Source organism: Rutilus rutilus (assembly GCF_951802725.1).
Source record: "Rutilus rutilus genome assembly, chromosome: 4".
Lineage (NCBI taxonomy): Eukaryota > Metazoa > Chordata > Actinopteri > Cypriniformes > Leuciscidae > Rutilus > Rutilus rutilus.
The window spans coordinates 45,732,264-45,757,961 of record NC_140212.1 but is presented as its reverse complement, the minus strand read 5'-3'; the positions used below and the strand labels follow the sequence as shown (position 1 = coordinate 45,757,961).

At 41.3% G+C, this 25,698-nt stretch overlaps 1 protein-coding gene across 3 annotated transcripts; it reads left to right on the top strand.

Annotated features, from left to right (window-relative positions):
* Positions 1-1,588: 1,588 nt before the first annotated feature.
* Positions 1,589-25,693, top strand: LOC311289570 (stonustoxin subunit alpha-like). Of its 3 annotated transcripts, XM_084407683.1 has the most exons (6): positions 2,605-2,714; positions 3,298-3,357; positions 4,634-4,746; positions 6,606-6,844; positions 13,612-13,658; positions 23,187-25,693. In XM_084407683.1, the coding sequence occupies exons 3-6, from the start codon at positions 4,696-4,698 to the stop codon at positions 23,720-23,722; spliced, it is 873 nt and encodes a 290-aa protein (XP_084263809.1). In that variant the 5' UTR covers positions 2,605-2,714; positions 3,298-3,357; positions 4,634-4,695; the 3' UTR covers positions 23,723-25,693. The 3 variants fall into 3 exon arrangements, with proteins under 3 accessions (XP_084263808.1, XP_084263809.1, XP_084263807.1); XM_084407682.1 differs by lacking the exons at positions 2,605-2,714; positions 3,298-3,357 and adding an exon at positions 1,589-1,841; XM_084407681.1 differs by lacking the exon at positions 3,298-3,357.
* The last annotated feature ends 5 nt before the right edge of the window (positions 25,694-25,698 follow it).

The following is a 25,698-nucleotide window of genomic DNA, read 5'->3' as shown; positions in this document are numbered from 1 at the left end:
CAGGACAAGAAAAAAAATTCCCTAAAAAACAATATAGGTGCAAAATCACTAAAAGGGTAAATGTTAAAATGGGATTGATCATCTGATTCTAGTTTATTTTTTGTAGGCTATAGGCTAAATATTAAGCTATCTATTAAATATAGCTACGTTTTTTTTTTTTTTTTTTTTTTTTTCAAGGAATTAGATTAGGTAAAACCTTAAAAGTTACAACCACAAAAAGGTAAGTATTAGCATATTATGCAAAATGTATGTAAATGTATGATGTCAATTATAGGCTTAGAAAACAACAGAGTGCAATATGTGGATAAAATAGTTTAGCATAACAGAGCAAAGCAAAACTATTCCATATTTCTTAGATTTTATCAATAAATTCCACTAGAAACAAACCTTGTTGTATTATTTTAATTTAATACTGTGAAGCTGCTTTGATACAATCTGTATTGTGAAAAGCGCTATACAAATATACTTGACTTGATTTCAGTAGAATAAAAAATACATGGTTTTAAAGGTTTAATTTTATTGTTTATATCACTTTAATTCAGCGCGTGCAGCAGAGTCAGCGCCGTCCCTTTAAAAACTAAATAGTGCTGAGCATGTCTGAGACACAGAGGTTTAAATTGTGCAGCATACTGCTCTACTAGGCTACATGTCTAAAAAGACCAGCCATTTCTCATATTTTTATAACATCATTTATCAAAATGGTTAATTATAAAACACATTTCGTCATTTTAATGCAAAGAGATGGACCTGCGCAAACATAAACACGACATTGGCCTCCCGTATCGTGGGCCGACCTAAAGCCGACGTAACGGAGCTGGGAAATATAGCACTGACTGACAGGAGCTCTGCCTACGCCTGACCGATGCCTCTGCAATGTTATAGGGAGGGAGGCCGACGTTCGATGTTGGGCCGAAGTCGGCCAGACGTACGTGTGCTATCTGGGTTCTTTTAAATTGTAATAATATTTCACAATATAACTGTCACAGTTGTGTTCTGTTTAGTTTGTTTTCATTGGACTTGTCTGCCTGTCATCATGTCACGTGTCTTCTTCACTGTCATTATTAGTTCAGTTGAATCTAGTTTTGTCTAGTTAATCATCATCATCTACATCACCTGTGTTCAGTTAATCAGTGTTCATCTGTGTTGTATTTAAGTTCCTTCAGTTCAGTCAGTCTTTGTCCGTTATCTGTTGTACTTAGTGTGTGAGTAGCCTGCCTGCCTGCCCGCCCACCCGACTCAAAATGTGCTCAACCATTTGGTTGAGCAGGCAGTTAAAGGGTTAGCCCACTCTGAGTTCAAAACTTTTTTGTTTAAAAAGAGTAAATGAAAGAAAATAATACAATACAGAAGAGAAAAAAAAAAAACACAAGTCAAAACAAATCAATGAATAATTCACGCCAGTTACACAAGCATAAGTTGCAGAAAATAAGATGTATGTGTGCTTCTTGCAAACTTGCCTTAACCTTGGATAATTCCGAGGCCAGTTATTTACCTTGTAAGGAGTTGCTGCAATGTAATGACAGCCCCAAACTCTTAAGACCGCCCAATGACAGGGAGCATATAAAAGGCTTTATTTCCTGTGTCTTGGGGAATTTATTGTCTTTGTATTATTTAGAATTTTTCTTAAGTAAAGCGAAACCATTCTGCGGTGATTCGAAAAACTGTCAAGACAAGACTCTTTTTTCCCAAATTTTTTCAGATTTTTTTCTAGAAATGTTTTATTTTGCTGTAGTTTAGATATTGATACTAGCAAACGCCCAGTGAAACCAAATCCAGGACTGAGCTGGTTTAAGGACACCGCCGAGTAGCCTGAAACAACATCTAGCATCTTTAACCTGCAGGTGAGAACAATTTATGATTGTAACAGGTTATGGGAATGTTTTAGAATGATTTAGAGGTTACAGCGCTATCCAACAAATACAACATTATTTAAATATATAAAAAGACTCATAAGACCAGTATTGGATTTATTCATCTTTTTTGCTGCTGAAGGGAAGAAAAAATAAATGTGATTATTATAGGTAATCATAACTGTGAAACAAATACTTACCCAGGCCCCAGCTTTAACATAGCGTATCGTTACTGGGGTTACACCATGAAAAATGGCTTAGTTGCCACAATAATGGTCAATGCTGTCAGAGAATCAAGAGAATTGCGTAAGTTTGTTAAAGATTGTCAGATTCTGATTCTAAAGATTGTCTCCCTTAAAAATTGTCATTAATGAATTTAAATGAGTAGTACTCTATGCCGGACTTCTGATTAGAAAAAGACCATTATTTTTTTAAGTGTTTATACGGTAGTTATACAATAGTTTAAATGACATTGTTAATGTTGATTTTATTATCTAAGTACATGCTTAACATAAACAAACTAACATTGCAATTTAAGACAAAATTAACATATTGGCTTGGAGATATCTGGCTGTAATTTGTAGCTAAATTCTAATATTATTAGTATTACATATGTAACCCCTATGCAAAATCCCACAGTGTGTTAGCAAGTGGAAAATTACTACTGGTGGAAAAATAGGAAGCCCCGCCCCTTTGTGGGTTGCTCAGAAAGAAAATATATTAGCAGAGTGATGAGATGTGTTGCAGTGCAGATGCAGAGAGGTAGTGAATTGATATTAACTCTAAAAGATAATGAGGATTGTCATGAACACTGGAACAATTATATTTGAAGCTGTATTTCGTCAGGTGTGAACTTGTATCTCGGTGAGTGTTAACAAGTTAAACAATCTAATATTAACTCCTTAATAGTTTAAAGAGGATACAGTTTTTTATGTTTGAGCTTGTATATCGCCGTATTAATAGCAGTCTCAGTAATTCCGAGTCTTGAACTGTAAACTCTCAAGTGTTGGCTTTCTAAATATATGTTAGTTATGTGTCTATTCAGGGGTGCGTTTCCCAAAAACATCGTTGAACAACTATGGTCACAACTAAATACACATTAATTGCACAGATTTTAACATAAATAAATACATAATATTCAATTAAAATAAACATGAGTAAGACTTATTCATGTTTATTTATTTATAATTGAATTTGCACTGCATACATTTTAGGTTGTATATAGATTAATCCTTATTAAAGTTAGAAAGTTAGATTAATCCTCTTTAAAGTGGAAATTGAGTCTCACATTATTTACATTTTATTTACACAAAACATTGGTGTACATTTTTGACTTTATAAAATGATTCTCTCAAGTCTTGGCAATCGGCGCCTATTAAACAATAAAGAAAGTATGACATATTTCTCTTATACATAGTTTAGTAGCCTACTATATTGTTTTTTGCAGAATTTATCATTATAATCAACTTAATTATTTCCTGGATTTGGATCACCATAGTCCAAAAAGGTATGTAAATAAAGTAAATGGGTTTACATTTTTTCCCACTTTTTTTTTTTGCGAAAACATTTTCCCCCATTTTGTGTCCACCCCTCTCAAACCAAAGTTACACCCTTGTATATCCTCCCAGAGTCCCGGTCTGATGTAGAACGGTAGTGGGTGGAGCGGTTTGACAGCTGATCGCAGCCTATGCCTACATGGCCTGTCTGAACTAACGCTGCGCTCGATTTTCTTGTTTGCATGACATGTGGACTCAATAAATCCTGATCTTGAGCAAAATAAGCAAGCTGACATTCAGTACAACCTGTGTCTTTAATTTAGAATACATACAAATGTCATTTACGTCTTTTAGTTTGTCAAGAGATTGAAAGCCTAGTTTTTGAAGAGTGCGCATGTGTGAACGAGCTCTAGTACACAAGAACGAGCCTATGATTGAATCTGGAAATAAAGCAAAATAACTGAGAAAAAAGAAAATTGGTCGTCAGATGTCATGTCTGTAATTTATAGCAAAACATCTGGCATTAATTCCATCTCAAACAGATTCATTAAAAGTCGTTATTACTCCACCACCTGCGTGACGTCTGAGCGGCAACCTTCCAGTCTCTCTCTTGAAGCCACACGGAAGTGACTTAAACTGCAGTTCATCGACCGGCTGCAGAAGAGAGTCAATCCCACAGACCCACATGTTAAAATGACCAAATTTACAGCAGAAAAAAATATGTTTTCAGCCTGGTGCAACAATTGGTTTTGGTCTATATAGCTAATTTTACCCTTCATGACAACTGTGAGGAAGGTGAATTTTTTTTTTTTTTTTTTTTTTTACAACATTTTATTAAGCCGTAAAGTTCTGCATAATTAAAGGCTTGGTCACTTGAGTGACAGGTGGATTGCTGCCTTGGATTGATGTCACTTTGGGGTAATGTCACGTCACGGACACTACGTCCATATTTTTTACAGTCTATGGTGACATCATTAACCAAAGTGGTTGAACGACCAATTTGTGACAATACGGTTTTGGGAAACAGTCGTGACTAGCTAGTTGATTTCTTTAACAATGTATTGTACTATGGTAGTTAAGCGGGAAACACACCCCAGAATGACTTATGAGCAGCAACCTTTTTATTCTGGGTATGTCATTTATGCCCCACTTGCCAAAATGGGGGATGTCTGGTAAGGGTTAAATTACCTTACTGTCACAAGGAACCTTGAACTTGAACAGCACAGCAGTTTTGTCAAGAAACCAATCCCATCTCTTCTCAGTCTGTAATATTATAACCACCCTCAGATCCTTTATATATCTCGGATCAGCAGCTGGACTTCACTTGGTTTGGAGCAACGAAGAGCGAGATGGCAAGTGCAGTCCCAGGAGGCAAAAGGCCCAGAGACCCCTCTGTTCAGGTCAGACATTATATTTAACATTATTTATGATACAGTAGACACTGAATTATGAAATATTGACTACTCCACTATCCAGTTTATATTTAAAGGTACCATGCAAGCACACAGTTTATGTGCTACGCATCATACTTTTCATCTTTGTAATACTTCAAAATAACTAACAAACATTATATAATGCTTAACAGATTATTAGTATACAGTATATTCACATAGCTAGATTAATATACAGTATATTCACATAGCTAGAAATGTAAGATTAAGTGCTAGTTAATTTTTACTAATGACCTTATTAAACAGTACATAATGATTAACAGATCACTGTTTTTAATGGAAATTGAAATGCTTACAAATGTCATTAAACTTTCAATTCATATGATCAACCACTTATACAAATCTACAAATGATTTTAAAATAAATTATACAATGATTAAAAGCATATTTGTTCCATTTGTTGTGCATCTGAATGCTAAATGTGGTAACACTTTCTATGAAGTCTGTATTTATAATGCATTATAAGGGTATTCTTAATGCTTTATAATATATAAATAATGCCTTATAAACAACCTTATTATTAAATGTTGTGTCATCTTATGAATAATCATAACACCAGTTACAATACATTATAATGCTTACCTAATTGGGGTTATAACTTTTAAGAGTACAATGTATTATAACACCAGATGAAGCCTGCATTTATAATGCATTATAAGGGTATTCTTAATGCATTATAATACACGCATAATGGCCTATAAACAACCTAATAATGTGTTGTATCATCTCACGAATAATCGTAACAATTGTAACAAAACTTAACTATTTGTGGGTGAAACTATTAATAATATGATGTTTTAAAACACACAATGTACATAATTTTATCCACTTAAGTTATAATAGATTATATTATATATCCCACAGTTTCATATCTTGACATTGTTTACTTAAGATCTCCACAGTATCATACTACATCTTATTCTTTGCGTAAAGCGTCAAAACAAAGTTTTCTTCTAAAGCGCTTTATAATGTGGTCATAATATGTATAAGTGGTCTTTGTCTGCTTTAAGTAAAGTAACAAAAGTCTTCTTTTAAACATCCAGAATATATCCTAAAGTGGTAACAAGACATTTGATTAGAAAAAAAAAAGTATTTGCTTCGAACATTTTTATTGCAATACGTAGAAAATAAAATGTGTTCCATATGTAAAAATCAACAAACCAATATTGTATTGTTTTAAATGTATAAGAGTTTAGTGAAAGTGAATTACCATAAAGTGGGTTACCATACTTGGAATTTGACCTCTGCATTTAACCCATCCAAGTTAATGCACACACATTAGGAGCAGAGTAGTTAACACACACACACACACACACACACACACACACACACACACACACACACACACACACACACACACACACACACACACACACACACACACACACACACACACACACACCAAACGTGGAGACACACACCCAGAGCAGCGGGCAGCCTTTGTGTGGCGCCCGGGGAGCGATTGGGGGTTAGGTGCCTTGCTCAAGGGCACCTCAGTCATTTCCCACCGGTTCTGGAATCGAACCAGCAACCTTTGGGTTACCAGTTCAACTCCCTAACCACTAGGCCATGACTGCCCCATGAGATTAAAGGGTTAGTTAGATTAGTACGATGCATAGTACGATGCATCGTTGGTTAGTTAGTTAGATATTACGGTGAGATTAAAGGGTTAGTTGACCCAAAAATAAAAATTCTGTCATCATTTACTCTCCTGACCAAGCGTTAATATGTGTTGAGTTGGGAGGGAGAATGTGTTGGTTCTTTCACTGACCAAATTGCTTAATAAGTGTGTTCTGTCTCTTCATCAGGAGTTAAAGGTCAGGTTTTTGATCAATATACCCTTGAAGGTGGATTCAGTGGAAGAGGCACAGGAGAGATGTCTTGATCTACTCGATGCTATAATTAACGGCTTTGAGGAAGAGGATAGGCAATTTATGAGGGACAAGAATGGCAAAGACGTGCTGGAAGACGTAGCCGTGATTTTTGGCATGAATGGAAAACACAGCCCAGAACTAGTTCAGGTCCTGAAGAAACTCGAGACCTTCAGGTACGACTGTAAAATCAAGTATTCAATAATCACGTACACCTGGGGAAGCGGTGGAACAATAGCAAAAGATGCGACTGAGCCACCGTACCAGAGTATTATGGCGCTTTTCCATTACCAGTACCAGCTCGACTCGACTCGCCTCGCCTCGACTCAGCTCGGCTCGGCTCACTTTTCGCTCCGTTTTCCATTGCAGATAGTACCTCCACAATAGTACCTGGACGTCATAGCGACACCGCAGGAAACTGCCGTGACTTAATCTTTTACGCGAGACGCGCGAGACACACCCGCTACCTACACACACAGGACAATGGAGGAAATTGAGTGTATGCTGTTTTTGGATGTTTTTGTTTTTGTTTTTGCTGTTTTTTATTCAGGATACTGCGTCTGGCGCGTGCAATGATGACGCAGTGAATAGTGACGATTCTCTCTGACCAATCAGCAGTCTGCCATGATTTCACGTCACATTTTAGTATCGCCTCAGCTCGCCTCAGCCCGCTTAGAACCGCGCCGGAGGTGGTACGAAAAAAAGTACCTGGAAGCAGGTACAGGTGCAACTTTTACACAGTGGAAAACCAAACAGAGCCGAGTCGAGTCGAGCCGAGCCGAGCCGAGGCGAGCTGGTACTGTGTAGTGGAAAAGCGCCATTAGAGAGCGTCTGAAAGATGACGCAGCTACTACAAAACTTGTGGAGGAGTTGAGGGGGAAAGATCGAAGTTGCCTGGTTTACTTCAGTTTCGTTGATAGCGATACTATGCGTTTCAACTCCATCTACAGTGAATACTTAAAAATTGTGAGAGAGGAGCAGAGAAAAGACTCCATCCCGCCCACCGTGATGTCGACTGGTTATGAGTTTGACAGCGGCAGCAAGTTTCACATTGCGAGTTGGCTGGACCGCTGGATTCGCGTAGCCGTGGCAGAGGAACATCCTCTCCTTGTGTATTACCCAGAGCCCAACTTCTGCGTTCTGGTGCCTGACAAACACAACACCATTGCGGAGAGTTTCATTGACAAAAAAAGAAAGAAAATGGAGTCAGCTGTTCTGATCAGCCAGGTCAAGACACGTGCCAATTTTAAAGCTGTGTTTCCCGACAGAAAACCTATCATCATCGATATTCCGGCCAGATTCAAGCTAAGTCCCGATGGCCTGAAGACGGGACAGTCTGTTCTGGGTGGGATGAATTTGGCAAAGGGTGCAAACTGTTGTGGGTTGCTCATAAATGATCAAACATTTATTAAAGAGGCACTCACAAATGAAAGAAAAAAGCAGAAAGGAATTGCCGGACGTAACAGAGGGTTCATCATGAACTTATATAATGCTGAAAGTGAACAGAAATTCAATGATGTGAGTAAGAGAAATCCCTACACCCTAGCAGATGGCAAAGTTGCCACAGTAATAGTCGATGCTGTCAGAGAAGCAAGAGAAATGCGTAAGTTTATTGAAGAATTTGATGAAAAGCTAAAATTTCAGTAATTGAAAAGAGTAAAGACATTAACATATTGGGCCCTATTTTAACAATCTGAAACGCAAGTATCAAGCGCGAAATGCAAGTAACTTTGTGGGTGGGTCTCGGGGTGGGTCTCGCAAATCTAAAAGGGGTTGGTCTGAAGTAGCTTCATTATTCATAGGTGTGGTTTGGGCGTAACGTGAAATAAACCAATCAGAGCATCATCTCACATTCCCTTTAAGAGCAGGCACGCTTGTTTCATGGCGAATTGCTATTATAACGGCGGATTTGCCAGGCGCGGTTCACAGCCGAGGAGACCGACGTTCTTGTCAGGGCCGTAAAACACAGAGAAGTGACGTTGGGGATGGAGAAACACACCCAAATTAGCTTCGGTTAAACAGGCGTATGATAATTTGGGTAAATGTGTAAGCTAGATTTATGCCTATTTTTTCACATCTTCATGGACACAACAATGATTTCCCTCTTGTGTTCATATTTTTTTTTTTTTATAACTGTTTATTTTGTATTTTGTAAGGAATACAACTTATAAGGGGAAAGGAAAAAACCCAAAAACGGTATCAAAAAGAAACAATACAGAAACAAAAAAAAGGAACAAAAGACAAAAAACAAAACAAAAACTAAGTGTATGTATGGGGGGAGGACTTTTTCATTCAAAAGAGTGGGAATTGTCCATGTCTTTGAAAAGTAACCACTTCTTCCAATTTTGTTCTAAGTCCTCTGCTCTGAGTTGCAGGTAAAAGGTGATTTTCTCCATTGCATAGATCTCTTCCATAATTTCCATCCACTGTCTTGTTGTTGGAGCATCACTTTTTAACCATTTCCTGGTGATGGCCTTAGCACTGGCAACAGTCATTATTTTAAAGAGATACCTGTCCTCTTTCTTTATCAGTCCTTCTGGGATCAATCCCAGATATAAAGTTTGGGGGTCCGTGGGGACCCTATAATTCAAGACGTGTTCCAGAAGTATGTTTATACCATCCCAGAATGGTTTAAGTTTAACACACAACCAGAATACATGACTGTGATTGGCATTAATTTGTCCACACTGTCTCCAGCATTGTTGTTGTTTACCAGTTTGTTTACTTGTAATTTGAGGGGTAATGAAGAAACGCATTAAATTTTTCCAGCCAAATTCTCTCCATCGTCTGGAGCTAGTAGAGCTGTGTCGAATTGTACACATTAAATGCCAATCACACTCGGACAATTCAATCTGCAATTCTTCTTCCCATTTAAGCTTAACATATAATGAAGTGTTACTGTTACATTTCTGAAGGCATGCATACAGTTTAGACACAATCCTGGAAGGGAGCTGCTTGTAGGCCTCCAACAACATCCCTATCAGTGCATTGCTTTCTGTTGATATCTTTGTTTTTACCTGTGTATCATAAAATTGTCTTAGTTGTAAATAATGAAACAAGTCTTTATTTACTAGATGAAATTCATTTTTAACTTTTTCGAATGATTTGAAAACCTTCCCCTCTGTCAGCGTGCTTATATTTGTTATACCTTTATCTATCCATTTTGTAAAAGCTTTGTCTGCTAAGCCTGGTTTGAACAAAGATGTCCGTGAAGGCCACAGCAGCAACATACAATCCCCTTCCAATTTATATCTCCTAACGATGTCTGTCCATGTTTTTAATGTTTCAGTTACAGTAAAATTATCATTGTCCTGATGTCTGTGATGCTTGTCTCCCAGCCTGGCCTGGGGCAGGTATCTGTTCTGAGTAAGCTCTACCTGCTTCCATTTGGCACAATAGACTGGAGAACACCAACACGTAATATATTTCAGCTGAGCGGCAAAAAAATAATCTCTTAAATTAGGTAATGATAGGCCACCCCTGTTTTTTGTCCAGAATTAGTGTTTTGAATTTAACTGCCCAAATAAACCTAGATATTTGTTTGTTCCATGCTGTAAACTGGGAGTCTGGGATTTGAACTGGTAGGGAGAGGAATAGGTACAACAATCTCGGTAGAATGTTCATTTTTATCGCTTCAATTCTTGAGCTGAAGTCTAAAATTATTGTTGACCATTTTGAAAGATCCCTCTTTATGTTATCATTAATCTTACTATAGTTTATTTCATACAATTTTTGCAGGTCCAGTGTAATGATGATTCCAAGATATTTTATAATTCCTGAGTCCCACTTTAATTTATACTTCTGTCTAATAGAGTTGCTTGGTATGTAGTTCAAACCGAGGGCATGTGTTTTATGGATGTTAAGTTTATAACCAGACATCTGGCCAAATTCTTCTATAACTGTCAGGAGTTTAGGAAGTGTAATTATTCGCTGTTTTTAATGTTTAATGCTCACACAGCTCCTCAAGTGTTATTCTCTGACTCATTTGTTCAGATTCACTTCGTGTTAACTGTGATAGATCAATGTCATGTAGAAATGTATGACACTCAACTATATCTATACTATCCTTCAGTTGATATAAATCTTTAAAATGTTCTGCAAAAGTTGTTTCTCTCTCTAGGATTTTTTACTAAGCCTTTTGTAGAAAAATAAATATGATCAATAATAGCCCAAGCTTCACTTTGTCTGAGTTGTAAAGCCAATAACTTACTGGGTCTTGGCCCATAAAACTTCTGCCGGACTCTATGCATAATGAAGTCAGCCTTTCTTCAAAGCAAATCATTTAGTTTAGACTAATATTAGACTAGTATTAGAAAGAGTTCTTTAACACATTTTCAACAGATCTTAAAAAAATTTTTTATCAACTTGATGTCTTTGGAGCAGAGGTGTATAGTCCAGGGGTCAGAAAGTAGAAGTCATGCCATATGTTTATTCCACCCATGTTCTCCTGGCTGAATTAGCAAATCCAGGTGATTAGAACAAAATACTCAGGAGGACTTTTACTTTCTGAACCTGGACTTTACATTTGTTCTAATTTCTCAATTTGTAACTTTCATACTTTGTTTAAATTTGATGATAAAGAGAAATCTCTAATAAAGCATTTTGTGGCCATCCACACCATCATGTGATTATCCACACTATTAAGGGTTATGTTCAAAAAGTCTTTCAACTTATTTTTGAAATCTGTTAAAAACCCAGAATCCTGTAGAAGAGATATATTAAATCTTGGAGATCTATCATGTGAGCAGTAAATAAACTTGGTCAGCAGCGGGTTGTGGTCAGATATTACAGCAGGAAGGATTGTGATGCCCTCAAAACACATCCTGAATTCACGAGAACACAGAATATAGTCTATTCTGGAATGTGTCTGATGCCTCGAAGAGAAGAAAGCGTAATCTCCAACCAATGGATCCTGAACACGTAATACATCTATGAGATTAAGGGTTTGCATAAAGGATTTAACATTTACTGATGTTATCTCTTGTGATTTGGAAAATATAGTAGTGGATTTATCAAGCATCAAATCTGCAAGTGCATTCATGTCTCCTCCAATAATAAGTGCATACTCATTTAAGAGCAGCAACTGATCAGTTAACCACTGAAAAGAAACTGCATCAGAAACTGCTGGGGCAAAGACAGAAACAAAAGCTATTTTCTTGCCCTGGATGCTTGTACAGAAACAGCTCAACCTGCAGATTTATCATTCCTACATTTCTCAATAATAAGAGGAAGGTTTCATTTAATGAGTATAAGAGACCCTTTGGTTTTTGTTTTATCACTGGACACAGCAATGACTTTATCAGGGCTCTCAAGTCTCACGCATTGGGCGTGAGACACACGCATTTCAACCCGTTCACACGCCACACCATGTATTTCTCACGCAGAGACATTACGAGGATAACGCCCACCAAGTTGCGGCGCTATTTTTTTAAACAGTGAAACAGGTAGAGGAATCAAGTGAGTTCCTCATAGAGCTTTGAAGGCCCTGACACGCACCAGCTATCAAATAAAAAAAATATAGCTACCGAACAGCCAATCAGAAAATAGCTGTATCTGGGTAAGATTTTCACAGGCTCGTGCGCGACAGCGACACACGTCAGTTTGGGTGACTTGGGTCAGGTCTGATTTATAATTTCACAAAGTCATCTGAAGCCATTCCATAGCTTAATGTGAGGCACATAAGTCTCAAGTCATTAAATTAAAGTTTATGGAAACTCGTATTCCCTCCTCTGCGCTGCGGCTGTCAATCATTCTCCATTCAGTATTCAAACAGCGCGCGCGCCTCGTCCGGTTACAGCAGGATGCACGGTAAAACTCTCTCCAATATGATATTCACATTATAATGCTTGATCTGTAGATAAAAGGCTTTGGATTTGCATAAAATGACTTTATTTTGTGTATTTGTATTTTACGTTTGTTGCTGTTTTTAAACGACTCGCTACCGTGTGCCTGTTAGATCACACACATCACAAGGACTGTAAACAGCATCAAACGCACAACAACTGGAATTTAAAACTGGGAAGAAACAAATGATCAATAAACTGTTGGACAGATAGACACTAGGATTTGTGCGCTCGACATTTCTTCGCTTTGTGCCGTGAACTTTTAAAAGCGCACTTGTGCAGCGCTGCACACTGTGACTCCATGTTGCTTTGAGCACATCATTCTGCACCCACGATGCGCATACGCGCTTTGTGCGCTGTTTTGAATCGTTTCATATTATCATGGTTTTGCGCACTGAAAGATTATTAAAAGCATATATTTTGTATACCTAGTCTGCACAATACATTTAAAATAAGCATAATTTAATTGTATATTATTTATATATAGCCTACCGTCACTTCTGAATTCTTGACATTCATATATAAATATAAAATTGTCAAATGTATGATTGCCTGATTAAATTTTATAAGAGTACTAATAGTAATGTTTTTATTAACATGTTTAGATTTTTTAAAATGACTGTGCAGATTACTGTGCAAATTACTGTGTTTTATTTGTAAGAATATGTGTCATTTATGAGATCAGACACCTGTCCCCACCAAACCCCTGCGGCCGCCGCCAAAATCTCACTCTGAACTCAGTTCAAAACTTGAGAGCCCTGCTTTATATTTTTTGATGTAGTGTCTAACAAATGATCTGTAGTGTTTATAATATTGACTATTCAATATTAGTCATGGTCTTACACATAGATCTTACACATTAGATCTGTCATTAGTAATTAGTCCTTATCTTACATAGTCTGTGTGTAAGATCTTAGAGCATTGTGTGATTTTGAGCAGATAAAATGTTGTTTATTGTTTGAAGTTCGTAATAAAATTGACAGAATCTGAGAATTTGGTTCATATCAAAAGTAACCGTCGTCATCAGTGTCCTATTTGCTCTACAAATGTGTGTGTGTGTGTCTGAGAGTGTTTACTGATTAACTGTGTGTGTTTTGTAGTGTGGATCATGGAGGAGAGATCTGGATTACAGCAGGACTACACAAATGTATGTCTACACACACACACACACACACACACACACACACACACACACACACACACACACACACACACTCTCTCTCTCACACACACACACAAACAAACAAACAAACACACATTCTCTCTCTCTCTCTCTCTCTCTCTCTCTTTCTCACACACACACACACACACACACACACACACACACACACACACACACACACACACACACTCTGTCTCTCTCTCTATCTATCTCACACACACACACACACACACACACACACACACACACACACACACACACACACACTTCTGATGATCTGTTGTGATATCAGTACGAAGAGTTTTGAAAATGTAAAACTTGCTCGTGAAAATTGTGGCAAAGCAATTAAAAAAACTGTAAAAGATCAGACAGTTTCATAATTCCTGATTACAGAAATATTTGAGCATAAGAGTCCTATCTTTTGTAAGGACAATATCCCGAGTGAGGGGAATGTACAGTTATTGATTTACTAATTTTCATTTAATTTCATGAATTATTAATAAATCAATAACTAAACATACTGGCTATCACTTACACAATTTAAAATTACCCAAAAGGTAATACACAGCCCATATAGTTGGATCTCTGTATGTAAACAATCAATCACAACGAATTACAATTAATTATAAATGCACAGAGGGGCTATCTCAAATCTTGTGAATGCCTACCAAATCAAATTGTATCAGATAATCCGTCTGTCCGCCAGACGAATCATTATCAAAATAGATATTTTTATAAATTCTCAAGAAAATATATATTCCCTTGGCCACAGAGAATAATTGTCTTGTTTACGAGATTATTGACTGGTAGGTCACTCACGAATTTATCGAGCTTGTAGCTTTAAGATCGAACACATTTAAGAGGCTTTGTCCTGTGAGCAGCAGACAGAGACGATCAAGAGTATAATAGTTTTTAATAAAATGCGATTATGAAAGTAACGTTACAACTACATCTAACAAAGAATATATATATATGGGACAGTAAAATGAAAGTAAAATAAACAGAAAGGAAAAACAACAGATTACAGAATAGTAAACAAATCACCATGTGCCTTTGAGAACCAGCAAAGTATCAAAATCACCTTAAACAGGGAAATGTAATACGCATTTAAATCTTGGTAAAAGATCAAAAATACTTGCATTGAAAACCTTGTGGTTGGAGGTGGACGGCGAGTAGCCGATGTCTGCGTGTCCGTTTGAAATGTTCTTTGGCTCTTGCCTCTTCCTGAGTGCGCGTCGGAACGGGAGTTTCAAAACGGTTCACGTGTGAGCTGCTAAGACTTGATTTAAGTTTGTTTCACTTTGAGGTGTGTCACGATGTGACACAAAGTATATGGAACCTATTTTTGCTGAGAAGTGTTTCCGGTGGGACACTTATGGGTGAAACTCCGTCCACAGGCCTGTGTGTACGTCTGTCGCCATGACAACCTGAACGGATTGGCAACAGGTGTGGGGAATTTACCCAGAGAGTCTGGAAGAACCCCCACCAGCATTTGAGAGGATAAAAAGCAGGAGAGAGAGGTGGTTGGCGTTGGTTCTTTCTCCCCCGTGAGAAGTTGTTTTATTGGGCGGTTGCAGTTATTTGAGGATGGGCGAACAAAGAGGAGAGTGTGAGCTGATGAGAGACAGGAGGACAACAGAGGGAGAGTGGAATACCCCGTTTGCATTGGAGAAGAGCTAAGTAACTGAGAACTGAGTCTCGTAATTGCATGTGTTTGACACTGAATTGGATGTGGCTGGGAGTGTTTGGATCACGATCATAAATATCACTGAGTGGATTGTATGGATTCATTACCGGTCTTTTATCTCTCTCTCCATTAAAAATGGTGATGTGAACTCTGCTTGTGTATGTGAAGAAAAATATCCTAAAGCATCCCCAGCAGTATTGATGATCTCGGCCCCCCCTCGCACAGAGACCCAAGGGTGAGTGCTGGCTTTAAATTGCACTTTGTGAAGTGAGTTTGCAGTGCCTAAGATTGACGTTTCCCCCACATTATATGCTAGAAGTGGAATTGCTGTGTGTGTGGAAGATACATTCCCTTTGCCATGCACTCTCCCTGTGCTACGCTGGTCTACTGTCAATAGTGAGAGTTCTGTGTCATTGATCTGTTCTAACCGTGTGGATGTTGAAGAATTATCATCTGGAATTTGAATTAACCCCTCTGTTTGAGCTAATAGGAGAGGAGATGTCCTGTTGAAATGTTCGCGGTCTGTCTCAGTAGAAGTCCCGTGCAGCCTGTTGACTTCGAGTCTGCTGTATCTTGGCAGCCCATCTGTGTTGGGAGGAGTGACTGTTCTTCGTCACGAACGTGAGGCTGGCATGCTCTGTCTGAAATATCCATTCTGTCTGTCTCAGTAGAAGCCCCGTTCAGCCCGCTGACTTTGAGTCTGCTGTATTCCTGCAACGCAGCCGTATTGTGAGAAGTGCTCGCTCCCTTCTATGCCTATGAACTGTATACCTTGTGTGAAGCATCCTTCTGTCTGTTTCAGTAGAAGCCCCGTGCAGCCTATCGACTTCGAGTCTGTTGCATCCTTGTAGTCCACCTGTGCTGGGAGAAGGGACTGTACCTCTGCCGTGAACGTAAGGCTGGCACGCTCTGTCTGAAACATCCATTCTGTTGTGCCCGAAGAAGCCCTGTTCAGCCAGTCGACTTCGAGTTTGCTGTATTCCTGCGATCCAGCTGTATTGTGAGAAGTGTTTGTTTCCTGCCACGCATATGAACTGTATACTTGTTTGAAGCATCCATTCTGTCTGTTCAGTAGGAGCCCTGTACAGCTTGTCGACATCGAGTCTGCTGTATCCCTGTAGTCCACCTGTGTTGGGAGAAGTGACTGTTCCTCTGCCGTGAACGTAAGGCCGGCCCGCTCTGTCTGGAATATCCACCTCATCTATGCCAGAAGAAGTCCTGTTCAGCCTGTCGACTTGAGTCTGCTGTATTCCTGCAACTCATCTGTATCGTGAGAAGTGTTCGTCCCCTTCCAACTCATGTGACCTGTATGCTTGCTTTGAAGTATTCCTTCTGTCTGTCTCAGTAGAAGCCGTGTGCAGCCTGTCGACTTCGAGTCTACTGTATTCCTATAGTCACCTGTGCTGAGAGAAGTGGCTGTCCTTCTGTCATGAACGTGAGCTTGGTACACTCTATCTGGAGTATCCATCTGCTCCAGTTTCTGTGCCTGTGAAGAGAGGGAGGTTGGAATTATTCGCTTACCCCAGGGAGATTCCCTCGCCACCCCATCATCAGACTGTGAATCTGCCGTATACGTACCTGACCGACGTCCATCTGCTCCAGATCTCGTACCTGTGAAGGAAGGAAGATTGGAATCACTTACTTACCCAAGGAAGACTCCCCAGCCGCCCCACCATAAGACCGTGTACCTGCTGCATACATACTCGACTGATATCCATCTGCCTCAAATCTTGCACCTGTGAAAGAAGGAAGGAAGGTTGGAAGTATTTAATACCAGAAGAGACTTACCGGACCGCTCGCCTGTTCACTGCATCCCCACCTGTGAAAGACCTACCTGACCACTTACCTGTTCACTGTTCCATCCACTACAGGGCCCGCACTGAGGAAGAGAGCGGGAGAGACCCCGGCTGTTGCACCGTTCACCTTCGATCCCTGAGGGCAAGAAGGAAGAAGATTTTAGATTAGGATTTTCAAATTGCTTTTACTTCTAAATAAAATTTGTTGAATTTACTCTCTGTCTCTGACTCCTCCCTCTGACACGCTCCTCGAGGTGGTCCTGGTTCAGGGGTGGGCGCAGTCTGGCTTGGCCCATCCCGACCTGTGACAGACTTTTGGCGTAGTCGGCAGGGATTTCAGTTGATCCGGAGAAGGTGGTGGCAGTGCAGGAGTGGGCTGCGCCCAAGACGGTGCGCCAGGTTCGTTCGTTCCTGGGCTTTGTGGGTTACTATAGACGATTCATTAAGGATTTCTCTAAAATTGCTAAACCGATCAACCAGTTGCTGGGAGGTACGGGAAGAGTCCGGGGGCGAGGGTCCCCTTCGATCCAATGGGATCCGGCTTGTGAAGCCGCCTTCCAGAAGCTCAAGCAGGAACTACTACAGGCCCCGATCCTAGCCTATGCCGACTTCTCACAACCCTTCACTCTGTACACCGATGCTAGCCACCTGGGCTTGGGGGCCGTCTTGACACAGAAGCAGCAGGGAGAGGAAAAGGTAATTGCTTATCCAAGCCAAAGTCTACATCCAACGGAGAAGAACGACGCTAACTACAGTTCTTTTAAGCTTGAGTTGCTGGCAGTGAAATGGGCGTTGTGTGAAAAATTCAAGGATTATTTGTGGGGAGCCAAGGTACGGGTCGTTACGGACAATAACCCATTGGTACATTTGCAGACTGCTAGACTGGGGGCGGTGGAGCAACGCTGGGTGGCACAACTGGCCAATTTTGATTATCAGATCCAGTACCGGCCAGGAAGAGAACACACGAATGCCGATGTACTATCCAGGTTACCCGGCGAAGGATTGGCAGGTCAGGTACCGGCACCAGAAGCGGGGTCCGACAAGGGACTGATGGTGGGAGTTGTAGAGGCACCGGGGCAAACGCCGGAGGATCCCCCTCCTTGTTGGGGGTGGGATCCACCGCGATGGAGGTTGTGGCAGGGCGAAGATGGAGATGTAGCGTTGGTTCGAACGTGTCTAGAACAGAAGGCCTGGCCTGAGGGTGCGGCATGCCGGGCTCAGACTCGGATTGTGCGGGGCCTGCTGGGACAGAGGGGGAGACTTTATCTGAAGGAAGGTGTGCTCTGTAGGGCCCTCCAGGACTCAGGTCGGGGCGATGAGGTATGTCAAATCGTGGTCCCTGAAGGGCGCTGCCAGGCTTTGTTGGAGGTATATCATACTAGGATGGGACACCAGGGGCAGGAGAGGACATTGGCACTGGTGAGGCGACACTTCTACTGGCCCGGGATGGAGGGTACCACGAGGACTTACCTTCAGAGGTGCCCACGCTGCACGTTGTTTAAGATCAGGAAGGAGGCACGGGCACCGCTGGTCCCGATTCAGGCCAAGGCACCGCTGCATATGGTGGCCATGGATTATCTGACTTTGGTGCGGCCAGTGGATCGGATCCAGAACATCCTCGTGATAACCGACCTATTTACCAAGTACGCTTGGGCCATCCCAACTGTGGACCAAACCGCCATCACCACCACCAACGCCCTCTGGAGGTATGTGATCCAACCATTCGGATGCCCTGAAATCTTCCACTCAGACCAAGGAACCAATTTTGAGTCCAGGGTGATCCATGAGCTGTGCCAACTGTACGGATGCAAGAAGACCCACACGACTCCCTACCACCCTCAAGGGAACGGGGGGTGTGAAAGGTTTAATCAGACCCTGCTGAGTTTATTAGGAACTTTAGAGGAGGAACAGCAAGGCCACTGGGTCGACAGGCTCCCGGCGATGGTACAGGCTTACAATAACAGTGTGCACAGTACCACCGGTTACGCCCCTACTTACCTGATGTTCGGCAGACATGTGAGACTTCCAATGGATATGCTTCTGGGGACCACTGCAGGGGAAGAGGGAGGTAGCTTGACAGATTGGGTGATGGGACACCACCAACGCCTCCAGTCGGCGTACGAACGAGTCTCTGACCAGATTAATCGAGCAGCGTTAAAGAACAAGAGGTTGTATGACCGGACGGCTCGAGAGGCACCGCTACTGCCAGGGGAGAGGGTGCTGGTGCGGGACAATCGCCGACAAGGGAAGGGAAAGTTGAGTGACCGGTGGGAGGCTCAGCCGTTTGTCGTCCAGGGACAGCCACACCCAGACCAACCCGTATATGCATTGCGACCAGAAGGAAAGGCAGGCCCCAACGGGTGTTACACCGTAATTTGATTCGCCCTTGTCCAAACTATCCAAAATGTGTTGTGGAGAATCCACCGGTCGAGACGTCCGGGATGCCCCCGCTGGTAGGATGGGCGGTGATTCCAAGAGGCCTAGGCCTAGGACCACGACCTGAAGCACCTGTTTCTCCACCTCGACGGTCCCAGCGAGAGAATCGAGGTCAGCCTCCAGCCAGCTATGGAGACTGGGTGTCTGGAGACCGTTCTCGGGACTAGAACGGTTTGGCAGGGGGGGTATGTCACAATGTGACAAAAAGTATATGGAACCTATTTTTGCTGAGAAGTGTTTCCGGTGGGACACTTATGGGTGAAACTCCGTCCACAGGCCTGTGTGTACGTCTGTCGCCATGACAACCTGAACGGATTGGCAACAGGTGTGGGGAATTTACCCAGAGAGTCTGGAAGAACCCCCGCCAGCATTTGAGAGGATAAAAAGCAGGAGAGAGAGGTGGTTGGGCGTTGGTTCTTTCTCCCCCGTGAGAAGTTGTTTTATTGGGCGGTTGCAGTTATTTGAGGACGGGCGAACGAAGAGGAGAGTGTGAGCTGATGAGAGACAGGAGGACAACAGAGGGAGAGTGGAATACCCCGTTTGCATTGGAGAAGAGCTAAGTAACTGAGAACTGAGTCTCATAATTGCATGTGTTTGACACTGAATTGGATGTGGCTGGGAGTGTTTGGATCACGATCATAAATATCACTGAGTGGATTGTATGGATTCATTACCGGTCTTTTATCTCTCTCTCCATTAAAAATGGTGATGTGAACTCTGCTTGTGTATGTGAAGAAAAATATCCTAAAGCATCCCCAGCAGTATTGATGATCTCGGCCCCCCCTCGCACAGAGACCCAAGGGTGAGTGCTGGCTTTAAATTCCACTTTGTGAAGTGAGTTTGCAGTGCCTAAGATTGACGTTTCCCCCACATTATATGCTAGAAGTGGAATTGCTGTGTGTGTGTGGAAGATACATTCCCTTTGCCGTGCACTCTCCCTGTGCTACGCTGGTCTACTGTCAATAGTGAGAGTTCTGTGTCATTGATCTGTTCTAACCGTGTGGATGTTGAAGAATTATCATCTGGAATTTGAATTAACCCCTCTGTTTGAGCTAATAGGAGAGGAGATGTCCTGTTGAAATGTTCGCGGTCTGTCTCAGAAGTCCCGTGCAGCCTGTTGACTTCGAGTCTGCTGTATCTTGGCAGCCCATCTGTGTTGGGAGGAGTGACTGTTCTTCGTCACGAACGTGAGGCTGGCATGCTCTGTCTGAAATATCCATTCTGTCTGTCTCAGTAGAAGCCCCGTTCAGCCCGCTGACTTTGAGTCTGCTGTATTCCTGCAACGCAGCCGTATTGTGAGAAGTGCTCGCTCCCTTCTATGCCTATGAACTGTATACCTTGTGTGAAGCATCCTTCTGTCTGTTTCAGTAGAAGCCCCGTGCAGCTTATCGACTTCGAGTCTGTTGCATCCTTGTAGTCCATCTGTGCTGGGAGAAGGGACTGTACCTCTGCCGTGAACGTAAGGCTGGCACGCTCTGTCTGAAACATCCATTCTGTTGTGCCCGAAGAAGTCCTGTTCAGCCTGTCGACTTGAGTCTGCTGTATTCCTGCAACTCATCTGTATCGTGAGAAGTGTTCGTCCCCTTCCAACTCATGTGAACTGTATGCTTGCTTTGAAGTATTCCTTCTGTCTGTCTCAGTAGAAGCCCTGTGCAGCCTGTCGACTTCGAGTCTACTGTATTCCTATAGTCACCTGTGCTGAGAGAAGTGGCTGTCCTTCTGTCACGAACGTGAGGTTGGTACACTCTGTCTGGAGTATCCATCTGCTCCAGTTTCTGTGCCTGTGAAGAGAGGGAGGTTGGAATTATTCGCTTACCCCAGGGAGATTCCCTCGCCACCCCATCATCAGACTGTGAATCTGCCGTATACGTACCTGACCGACGTCCATCTGCTCCAGATCTCGTACCTGTGGAGGAAGGAAGGTTGGAATCACTTACTTACCCAAGGAAGACTCCCCAGCCGCCCCACCATAAGACCGTTTACCTGCTGCATACGTACTCGACTGATATCCATCTGCCTCAAATCTTGCACCTGTGAAAGAAGGAAGGAAGGTTGGAAGTATTTATTTACCAGAAGAGACTTACCGGACCGCTCGCCTGTTCACTGCATCCCCACCTGTGAAAGACCTACCTGACCACTTACCTGTTCACTGTTCCATCCACTACAGGGCCCGCACTGAGGAAGAGAGCGGGAGAGACCCCGGCTGTTGCACCGTTCACCTTCGATCCCTGAGGGCAAGAAGGAAGAAGATTTTAGATTAGGATTTTCAAATTGCTTTTACTTCTAAATAAAATTTGTTGAATTTACTCTCTGTCTCCGACTCCTCCCTCTGACACGCTCCTCGAGATGGTCCTGGTTCAGGGGTGGGCGCAGTCTGGCTTGGCCCATCCCGACCTGTGACAGGTGTAAGTGAATGAACACTAGACTATTAAACAAGAAGTCGGAGTTACGACTAAAACAAAACAAAATTTAAGTAAAGACGAGACGAGTACAAGGATGACGAGACTAAGGAACAAGAGAGCGAACACAGAGTGTGTTTCGCTTTTTCTAGGATGCGACAAACACTCCTCCTGTGGAGTGTCGGGCCAATTGGAACGTGACATTTCAAGCGGGAAAAACTTTCTTTGTCTTGGTTCCAAGTTTACTTTGATCAAATAATAACGCTGCCATAAAACATGCAGTTACACTCTTACTTGGTTTCTGTTAACTTTTATGCTGGCATGAAAGTGTCAAAAAGCAATTTGACCAAGGCTTTTCGGAGCTCTTTGGGGTCCATTTGGTGTTATTCTTTGCTTTCTGGGGGGGTCGTAAAACACCCCAGGAGGATGTCTCTTACAGACCAGGCGGCTCCAGTTAGTGAATTATATTTACCAGGTTAAAAGCTATAAGCTTTCCCAAAATTTATAATGTAAAGTAATCATGAGTCCTGTCCATACGCTACACTTTTCTGTTTTGGTAACCATGGCGATTTCAGTCAGAACCTCATTCAGGACAAAAGCTGTTACAGAATGATATTTCTTTAGTGCTTTATTATCATTGGTTGCTTACAATCCTATTGGTTGCTGTTATGGCGCTTTTCCACTGCATGGTACGGTACGGCTCGCTTTATGGTACCACCTCTGTTGAGGTTCCAAGCGCACCGTACCAATACTAAAATGTGACATGAAAACACTGCAGATCATAAACTTCACTGCAGATCATAAACATATAAACTTCAAAAAAAAAGAAATTGCTGAATCGTGGTCAGTGGACGAGGTGCAGACGTTCCTCTCGCTGAGGAGCGGATGGGGAAACACGGAATTAAAAATTCACATTTAATATGATGATGTCATGGCAGTAGAGACGCAACTATAACGATCAGTCCCACCTACTTTGAAGCGGTACTAACTGCAGTGGAAAAGCAACAGAGCCAAAGCGAACCGAACTGTACCAAGCCGTACCACGCAGTGGAAAAGCACCATTACAGAATGATATTTCTTTAGTGCTTTATTATCATTGGTTGCTTACAATCCTAAATGAACGAGTCAGATCTGAAATGAAGACTCAAGATAGAAAGTTTCTGTAATTCACTGATGTGTGTTTTCTCTCCATCAGATTCTCATCAGTTCACTCTGGATCCAAACACAGTGAATACACTCCTCCGTCTGTCTGAGGATAACAGAGTGATTACTAACACTGACCCAGAGCTTCAGCCTTATCCTGATCATCCAGACAGATTTGATAAAGTGTGGCAGGTGTTGTGTAGAGAGAGTGTGTGTGCACGCTGTTACTGGGAGATTGAGTGGAGTGGGAGTGTGTGTATATCAGTGTCATATAAGAGCATCAGCAGGAAGGGATCGGGTCATGAGTGTGTGTTTGGACATAATGATCAGTCCTGGGGTTTGCACTGCTCTTCCTCCAGTTACTCATTCAGACACAATAACAGAGAGACTAAAGTCCCTGTAAAGCCCATCAGCAGTAGGACAGGAGTGAGGAGAACAGGAGTGTGTGTGGATCACAGTGCAGGAACTCTGTCTTTCTACAGCGTCTCTGACACACTGAGACTCATTCACACAGTCCAGACCACATTCACACACACACTCTATCCTGGGTTTAGACTTTATGGTGGATCATCAGTGAAACTGTTTTGATGAGTGAGAATAGCCTGATGAGAGACTCTACCCATAATGCTTTGAGCTGCATGATAAATCAGTGACAGTGAGATGTTCTAGAATCTCTCACTGTCTCTTCATTACATTAATAACACAGCTGAACTTCTGTCAGTGAAATAAAGAGAAACAGACAATGATACACAGAGAAGAGAGAGGAAATATGAGACACAATGAGACTCACTGAAACATGTCTGGATGATACGAGCAAAACTAGACTTTCAACTCTAAACTCAGTTTAAAGGGACTGTGTGTAGGAATTTCTCCAATCTAGTGGTGAAATTGTATTTTGCATTCAAACGAATAATGCTCTCCAGCACCTCATGTTACAGTTATTAATTACTGACTGTGAAAAACAAACTATGGTAATTAGTAGTAATGCCTTCTTTAGGCCGGTGACACCTAAACGGCTGCGTGACTCTATGTTTCTATGTCTTTGCACACCAGAAGCGTGTCTGACGCGGCGTTGCTGCTGCTAGGTGACATATAAGCCTCATTGGTGATATATTTGACATATGGGGAGAGAGTTGTGGAAGGCCTATACTTCATGTTAAACAAATATATAGCAGCAAAGACAACGTCGCCAGTATTGACACAAAATAGGATACAGAATATTTTGTTCTGTATTGACAGGTGCAGTATTTGAAAATCAATATTATTATTTTTAATTACATTTATATCTGCATTTATGTCAAAACCTAGAGACTTTCAAATATCAAAATGTTATTTATTAATATGTATTCGTGTCAAAATGACAAACATTTTTCTATTCTATTTTGCCTGGAAACGCTTCCAACATGCTTGTGTGTCGTGTGAAAAATAGGCGTCGGTTCTATTTCTAGCATGCACACGTTTACCGCACGGCTCACGCAGACAGTGTGCTAGCTCTAACCTGTTAACATGGGAGCCGAAATAAAAACGGACACGCCACGCATCCAGTGTGTCACCGGCCTTACTCGTTATATTTTTTGAAGTACGTGCATTGTTAGATATCATCATCATCAGAGCCTTGTCTAACGTTACTTTACTCAATAGCTGCTATTCATCAAAGAGCCTGTTTAACTTTTAACTATAAATGTTCTACTGTCTATGAGCCATTCCACCGAATGGATAACATTTCTGTCCCCAGGACATTATAAAAATGCATGAAAATTAACTCTAAAATCCATTTTATTATTAAGCAAAGTGTCCCGCACATTAAGCTAAATGCAAATTTTAAATGTTTAATTAAAAACATGAATAAAAACTACCTAGAACACTAAAAAAAATAGCATTTGTTGCATGTCTCCACTCTCTATCTCTAAACTTTACCATGAAATATAATGATTAAAATCCTTCAAAAATCTTATTTCTTTTGCATTGTTGTGTGACTTTATATCCAATCTATGCTTTAAAAATAAAAGATTTCATGAGAAAAAAATATTTGATCCAATATTTTAAATAAAATAAACATTTTAGTCATGTCCCCGGGTTTTCACTCAGTCCTGTTACACTAACGCATTTCCCCCTCTAAAAAACTTGGAACATTCCATAAGACACATTTTCAACAGGAAGTCACATCATCTAGATCTTCTGAAGACAATGACAAGACAAAAAGTAAGTCCTCTCATTTTATTTTCTGTATATTTGATGATATTCCAACTATATCTGAGAAGGTCAATCTCAACATACTGTCCTGTTACCTAAATTATTTATATGATGTTATTTGTTTATTTTAAAGATACAAATCACTAGAATTTGCTCAGTATCCTCATGCTATTAGCAAGTATGCTATGTGGCTATATTTCATGTGTTTGCTAATTTTATGTTAAAAACTCAGTCCTGTTACACTCAGTCCTGTTACTAATATAAACCGTAACAGGACTGAGTAACAGTAACAGGTAGGGCTGTGACGGTATGGGATATTTTCTTACCGCGGTGATGAAGCAACAAAAATCGCGATTTGGCGGTTAACCGAC